This window comes from Eulemur rufifrons, chromosome 2 (genome assembly GCF_041146395.1).
Source record: "Eulemur rufifrons isolate Redbay chromosome 2, OSU_ERuf_1, whole genome shotgun sequence".
In the NCBI taxonomy this organism is placed as follows: Eukaryota; Metazoa; Chordata; class Mammalia; order Primates; family Lemuridae; genus Eulemur; species Eulemur rufifrons.
The window spans coordinates 16,544,366-16,551,441 of NC_090984.1; the positions used below are offsets into that span (position 1 = coordinate 16,544,366).

General features: G+C 53.2%; 1 protein-coding gene across 1 annotated transcript; it reads right to left on the reverse strand.

The window, feature by feature from the left end:
* Positions 1 to 1,184: 1,184 nt before the first annotated feature.
* Positions 1,185 to 6,640, reverse strand: EBI3 (Epstein-Barr virus induced 3). The gene is made up of 5 exons (XM_069491749.1): positions 6,574 to 6,640; positions 5,821 to 5,953; positions 3,615 to 3,793; positions 2,007 to 2,164; positions 1,185 to 1,337 (listed from the first exon to the last, which is right to left on the reverse strand). Exons 1-5 carry the CDS (start codon positions 6,638 to 6,640, stop codon positions 1,185 to 1,187), a joined length of 690 nt encoding a protein of 229 aa, XP_069347850.1.
* Positions 6,641 to 7,076: the final 436 nt, after the last annotated feature.

Sequence of the window (7,076 nt, forward strand, 5' to 3'; positions counted from 1 at the left end):
TATTTCACGGAATGAGGTGTTACCCCATTCTAGAACAGAATCGCAAAGAAAAGCCAATTAAGACCTTTAACACACTGACTGCCAGGTGAGTTGTATTTAACTCAGGCTAGTTCTGAGCCCCGGGTCTCGTGATGCAAAACCCTGCAGTTTTCTTACTTGTTGATGTTCTTATTGTTACAGTTTAATTCTAAAAACGTGGCTTGCATTGCATATAACTCACGCACAGAAAGCAATAAAAAACAACAAATTAGAAAGGAGTGTTTTGTTTAAATAAAACACCATGGCCCCAGGGGGGAAATTTTTTTTTCTAGTGTGGCAGTCAATGTGTTAAATTAAATCTGCTGTGGTTTTGTCTTTTGACCGTGGAGCAGGATGGGAAGCAGCAACTTTAGGTGGTGTATGAGGCTCTTATGGCCACTATAACAAATGACCAAAAACTCAGTGTCTTAAAACAACACACATTTATTATAGCTTTAAAGGTCAGTTCAGAAGTCAAAAATGGGTGGGCAGGGGCTGGCTCCTCCTGCAGGCTCTAAAGGGAGACTGTTTCCTTGATTTTTTTTTTTTTTTTTTTTTTGAGACAGAGTCTGGCTCTGTTGCCCAGGATAGAGTGCCATGGCATCAGCCTAGCTCACAGCAACCTCAAATTCCTGGGTTCAAGCAATCCTCCTGCCTCAGCCTCCCGAGTAGCTGGGACTACAGGCATGCCCCACCATACCTGGCTAATTTTTTCTATATATTTTTAGTTGTCCAGCTAATTTCTTTCTATTTTTTAGTAGAGACGGGGGGTGGGGGGGGGCCTAATTCTTGCTCAGGCTGGTCTTGAACTCCCGATCTCAAGCAATCCTCCCACCTCGGGCTCCCAGAGTGCTAGGATTAAAGGCATGAGCCACTGCACCCAGCCAACAATGAGTATTTTCTATTAAAATTCCAAGCTTCTTTTCTTAAATAAAAAACATCTCACATGCACAGTTCAAAGGGAGAGCACATCCCCATTTCACAGATTTGGAAACTGAGGCTCAGAGGGGCAAAGTCAGTTGCCTGAGGTTGCCCAGCAGCTTGGCAGCAGCAAGGCCACGACTTGGACCCCAGCCAGGTGGGCCCCGTCCATCCTCAAATGGCTGGCAGCAGGGGTGGGGGATGTCAAGGACCCAGCCCCTCCTTAGGGACACTGGGAACCCCCACTAGTTGCGCGGCATCACGAGAGTGGTCACAGGGAGGCTCCAGTCGCTCGATTCCCCGTAGTCAGTGAGGTCCTCCGCAGCCACCTGCACGCAGTACCTGGCCCGCGGCCGCACAGCCCTGAGGGTGAAGGACGTGGCTTCAATGGGCCCCACCTGAAGGCACAGAGAGAGTCAGGTCACTAGACCGAGTAGATTGGGACGTGCCACTGTGCGTAGAACCACACAGGCGGGCCCTCAGTCCTCCCTGCCCCCGGCTCTGCCGCAGGCCTCTGGTCACAACCACCCACCCCAAACAGCACACCAGGCCCTTCCCGATCCCAGCTCTCCGGATTTCAGTGCTTGGCCCCAAAGCCATCTCTTTCAGGAATCCTTCCTGCATGCCACCAGCCCCTGTGTGTGTCTCACCCGTCCACCAGGACGCCGCCATCCTTCCCAACAATGCTCCTCCTCCAGGGGCCCAAACCAGGACCTCTGGGATGGGATTCCATGTCCCACTTCCCCCTGGCCCCACTGTATTAATCATGTTTTTTTTTTTTTTTGACAGTGTCTCACTCTGACCCTCTGTCTCCACGTTATAAGGCTGGAATGCAGTGGCGTCATCATAGCTAACTACAACCTTGAACTTCCTTCCAGGCTCAAGCGATCCTCCTGCCTCAGCCTCTTGAAGAGCTGGCAGATACCCAGGAGCGGAATTGTTGGGCCACCTTTATGTCACGCACCGGGAATCCCAAGCCCCGCGCGAGGTCCCTGCACACCACCAGCCTTTGCATGAGCCATTCGCTCCTCCGGGTACCCCGTCCCCAGCTGCGCCACCCTCCTCACCTGACGGAAGCGGGTGGCCCCGTGCCGCTTGTAGCGGATCCGGTATTTGAGCGAGAAGATCTCCGGGAAGGGCCAGGACCGGGGAGGCTCCCACTGCACCTGCAGCTGCTGCCCGGGGAGGGGGTTCAGGCGCACGCCTTCCGGAGGGTCAGGCTTGACTGAGGGACAAGCGGGAAACAGGGTCAGGGGATGGCGGGTTCGTTCGTTCACGCATTCGTTCACCCAACAGGTATTTATTCATAGTCTGCTGCACGCCAGGTGCAGTCCCAGACAGAGAGGACACAGCAGTGACGTGGGCCGATCCGCTCCTGTCCTCTGGAATTCACGATCCCTCAGAAAGAAGGCAGGAAACATTTGACCCAAGACAAATCCATGGGTCGTCCCAGAGGAGGGAAGACAGTGAAAGAGGGTGAGGATGGGAGTGGTTTGCAATGTTCTTTTGAGACATAATTCACGAATCATAAAACTCGCCATTTTAAAGTTGCACATTCACGAAGTTGTGCAACCATCATGACTGAGTAATTCCAGAACATTCCATCACCTCAAAAATTAACCCCATCCCTATCAGCAGTCACTCCCTAGCCCCTCGCACCCACAAATTCACTTTCTGTCTCCGTGGATCTGACTGTTCTGGACATTTCATATAAACAGAATCTCACACTGTGTGTCCTGTGTCTGGCGTCTCTCACTGAGCACGATGGCCTCAAGGTCCCTCCATGCTGTGGCCTGTGTCAGAGCCTCGTCCCTTTTCGTGGCTGAGTGATGTTCCACATGTGGAGGGACCGCATTATGTTTATCCTCTCACCAGTGGACAGACACTTGGGTTTTCCTACCGTTTGGCTGGTGTAAACAGCGCTGCTATGTTCCTGGGTGCACAGCCTTTGTGTGGATGTGCGTTTTCATTTCTCCTGTGCAGGCACCCACAAGTGGCATCGCTGGGTTATATGGTAACTCCATGCTCAACTCGTTGAGGGATTGTCAGACTGTTTTACTAACCACCAGCAATGTATGAGGGTTTGCCACTTTTAATAATGTACTAAGAGAGGCCTTACTGAGGAGGTGACACCTGGGCAGAGACCTAAAGGAGGTGAAGGAAGATGTGGGGACATCTGCGGGAAGGTGTTCCAGGCAGAGGGAACAGCCTGTGCAAAGGCCCTGGGGCAGGACCGTGCCTGGCATGTTGGAGGCACAGCAAGGAGGCCTGTGTGGCTGAAGCAGAGTGAGGAGGAGGGACGGGCGGGGAAGGGACGGGGCAGGTCCTGTTGGGCCTGGTGAGCCCCTGGGAGGAATTGGCTTTGACCCTGAGGGAGGTGGGAGTCATGGAGTGCTGTGGGCAGAGGAGGGAGGAGCCTGACTCAGGGTGCTCACATGCGCCCTCTGGTGGCCGCTGCGGGGAGGACAGACCATGGGAGGTGAGGGCCCGAGGACCAGGGAGGAGGGGACCGGGCTGGTCCCACAGAGGCAGAAGAGTGGGAAGAAGGTGTCACATGTTTGACACACTGCAAAGGTGGCGCCGCAGGACTGGGTGACAGGTGGGAGGCGGGGGTTGGTGAGGAAGAAAGGGGAACAGCAGGAACCAGCTGGCAGCCCCCCGCTCCCCCCACTCACTGATGTGCTCGGCCACGAAGGGCAGGAAGCTGCTGCTGGCACCCCAGGGGTGGACGGCCGTGACATTGAGCACATAGGGCACCATGGAGAACAGCTGGATGTCCGGGATGGCGCAGTTGGTGGCCTCGGGTGTCGGCTGGAGGCAGGGCTGGCTCTCGCCCTGGGCAGCCACGCCAAGTCTAGACACAGGGTGCACAAGCTGAGGACCATGGGAAGCTCCTTTGCCCGCAGCATCTCCTGTCTCTGGACCCCAAGTGACAGGCGGTGGGGGGCAGCCCTGGAGGGGCGTCCTGCCGCAGGCAGCTGTGCCACCCCAACATCACGGTGCCCTCAATGACCCAGGGTCGGGAGCCATAGACCACAGGGAGAGGCTGAGGTCCTGGATCCTAAAGGCTTCTGGGACGCCAACATTCCCACATTAGAATCCCGACACTCCAGAGCCCTATGGATTCCCACATAGACCCTGGAACTTGATATCATCAGATTCTCTCAACGTCTTAGACCCCAAGACATCAGACTTCGCAACATCGAGACTCTAGCTCAGCGTCATCCGATAGAATTTTCCAAAAGCTCCTCAACGCGCTGTGTTCAGTGTTGTCCCCTGTAGTGGCCACAAACCACATGTCACTTCTGGGAACTGGGCAGTCCACTGAATGTGACTTTTTGGTTGATCTGATCTAAATGTATACATGACTAGCACTCTGGGAGGCCAAGGCGGGTGGATCATTTGAGCTCAGGAGTTTGAGACCAGCCTGAGCAAGGGCGAGACCCCGTCTCTACTAAAGAATAGAAAGAAATTAGCTGGACAATTAAAAAAATATATATATATATAATTAACTGGGCATGGTAGCGCATGCCTGTAGTCTGAGCTACTCAGGAGGCTGAGGCAGGAGGATCGCTTGAGCCCAGGAGTTTGAGGTTGCTGTGAGCTAGGCTGACCCCACGGCACTCTAGCCTGGGCAACAGAGTGAGACTCTTTCTCAAAAATAAATAAATATGCCGGGCGCGGTGGCTCACGCCTGTAATCCTAGCACTCTGGGAGGCAAAGGCGGGTGGATAGTTTGAGCTCAGGAGTTCGAGACCAGCCTGAGCAAGAGTGAGACCCCATCTCTACTAAAGATAGAAAGAAATTATCTGGCCAACTAAAAATATATATAGAAAAAATTAGCCGGGCATGGTGGTGCATGCCTGTAGTCCCAGCTACTCCGGAGGCTGAGGCAGTAGGATTGCTTGAGGCCAGGAGTTTGAGGTTGCTGTGAGCTAGGGTGATGCCATGGCACTCACTCTAGCCTGGGCAACAGAGCGAGACTCTGTCTCAAAAAAATAAATAAATAAGTGAATAAATGTATACATGAAAGGAAAAGTTTTCTGGGATCAGAAAATGTGGGAAAAAGTTGTTTGAAACAACTGGAGGGTGTGACTCTACTCATCCAACCTCAAATTTAGATCTAAACCCATATTAAATGTAAATCTAAACTCAGCTCAAATATTGCTGACAAAAACCAAGCATCCGAATGGAAATGTGCTGCATGTATAAAATACACACAAAATGTCAAAGACGATACCAAGAAAAGAATGTAAAATAATCTTGTTCATTTTTAAAAATGACTATGGGTTGAAACAATAATATTTTGGATATGCATATTACCTGGTATTAAATTAATTTATATTATAATTAACATATAACATATAATTTATCATTTATTTGTTTATTTTTAGAGATGGGGGTCTTGTTATGTTGCCCAGGCTGATCTGGAACTCTTAGGCTCCAGCAATCCTTCCCACTCTGGCCTCCCAAGTAACTGAGATTTCAGGTTACATAAAGCTTTTCATTTAAATATATTAATTAATTAGAAAGCCCTAAACATAAATTTAAATTACATTAAATCATCTTAGGTGACACTTAGAATATTTAGATATGATTTAAATAAAATATTAAAATTAATCTCACCCATGTCTTTGTGTCCCCTTCACGTGGCTACTGGAAATTTTTAAACCACGCGTGTGGTCTGCAGTATGTGTGTGACAGGCAATATGTCATGTTAGGAGGTATATTTCTATTGGACAGGCTGGTCTAGAATCTCAAAGCTTTGGGATTGAGGATGTCTGGGTCTCCAGGTCTCCTGACCCAAAGGGCTTTCGGGGCGAGAGTTCTGGACTTTCCGGGAAGCCCAGCGTCCCCACAGTCCCTTCCCCACTCTCTGACCTGTAGGTGGCAATGAAGGGCACGGGCCTGGTGGCGCTGGGAGCCGGCGGCAGGGTCCAGGAGCAGTCCACCGCTAGCGGGTAGCGGAAGGCTCGACATTGCACCCTGGGCAGTGTGGGAGCGGCTGGGGGCCACCGGAGGAAGAGAGACAGGAGTGTGAGCTTCCGATTCACGCCCAGATCGTTACAGCCCTACCCCAGATTGGCCCCTGCCAGGTCCCCAGCTGGCACCAGGCACACGGCGGGCACTTGGGGAAGGGATGAATTAACACATGATCCAAAGGCATCAGCCTCATCTCTCGCCCCCCACGACAACGCACCATGCTGGGAACTATCAGCCCATTTTCCAGGTGGGGAGACTGAGGTTTAAGGAGCCACAGAGGGGAACCCAGGTAGGAAGGAGAGGGTTACCGCATCCCCTCTTTGTAACAATTTTGTCATGAAGCACATGGACGTGTTCTCCTTTCTAAAATGAATGAACACAAACTCTTATCTGTATCCACACAGGGCTGTAGATAGCTCCAGGCTGTGGCTGCCACTTCCTGGCTCTCGCCTCGGGGAGGCGTTCTTCCTCCCTGTGCCTTGGTTTCCCTGTCTGTACAATGGGAGGGTAATCCCATGCCCCCAGTGGGCACACAGGAAATGTGTGATTCTCACCCCAGCCGAGAATGATCCAAGGCAGAAGGTCAAATTCCTGTCCCCTAATCCCGTCCCTCTGTCTGGGCTCCCCAACCCCGCCGGGGGTCCCACGTACCTTCCCTTCCACCGCAGGGCGGGCACCTGGCCCAGAGGGTGAGGGCCAGGAGGAGCCCCAGGGTCATGGCTGTGGCCGGCTGGGCTTCCAGGAGCTGGGCTGGGGACAGCACTTGGAGACTGAGGCAGGAGGCAGGGACTTGGGGCCCGCCCAGGGGGAAGCCCAGCCTGGGATCCAGGTGCCCCCTTCCCCTGGGGTCTGACTCACTGGCCGGGTTCCTGGGACCTGAGAGATGAGCAAGGCGGCAGCCCCCGGCCCCCTGTCCCGGCCACCTCCGCGCGGAAGGTCTCGGGTGGGGGCGGGGAGAGGAGGCTGGGAAAGGGAGAAGTGCAGACCTCTGGCCTTTCCCAGCACGCGGGGCTGGTCGGCAGCCCTTCCTTCCTTCCGGCTGCAGCCCTGGGGGGAACCCCAGAACCCCGGGGAGCGCAGCAGGGACACAGGACAAGGCAGAGGCTGGGACGGGAAACGAGAGACAAAGACAGAGAGACGGGGACCCAGCGACA

Bases quoted from the DNA above. Each gene is read 5' to 3' on its own strand.
- EBI3 (XM_069491749.1), bottom strand. From the start codon at position 6,640: ATGACCCTGGGGCTCCTCCTGGCCCTCACCCTCTGGGCCAGGTGCCCG. The intron at 5,954-6,573 runs GTACGTGGGACC...TCTTCCTCCGGT, and splicing joins GCCCTGCGGTGGAAGGGAAG to GGCCCCCAGCCGCTCCCACA. The intron at 2,165-3,614 runs GTGAGTGGGGGG...CTTGTCCCTCAG, and splicing joins CTTCGTGGCCGAGCACATCA to TCAAGCCTGACCCTCCGGAA.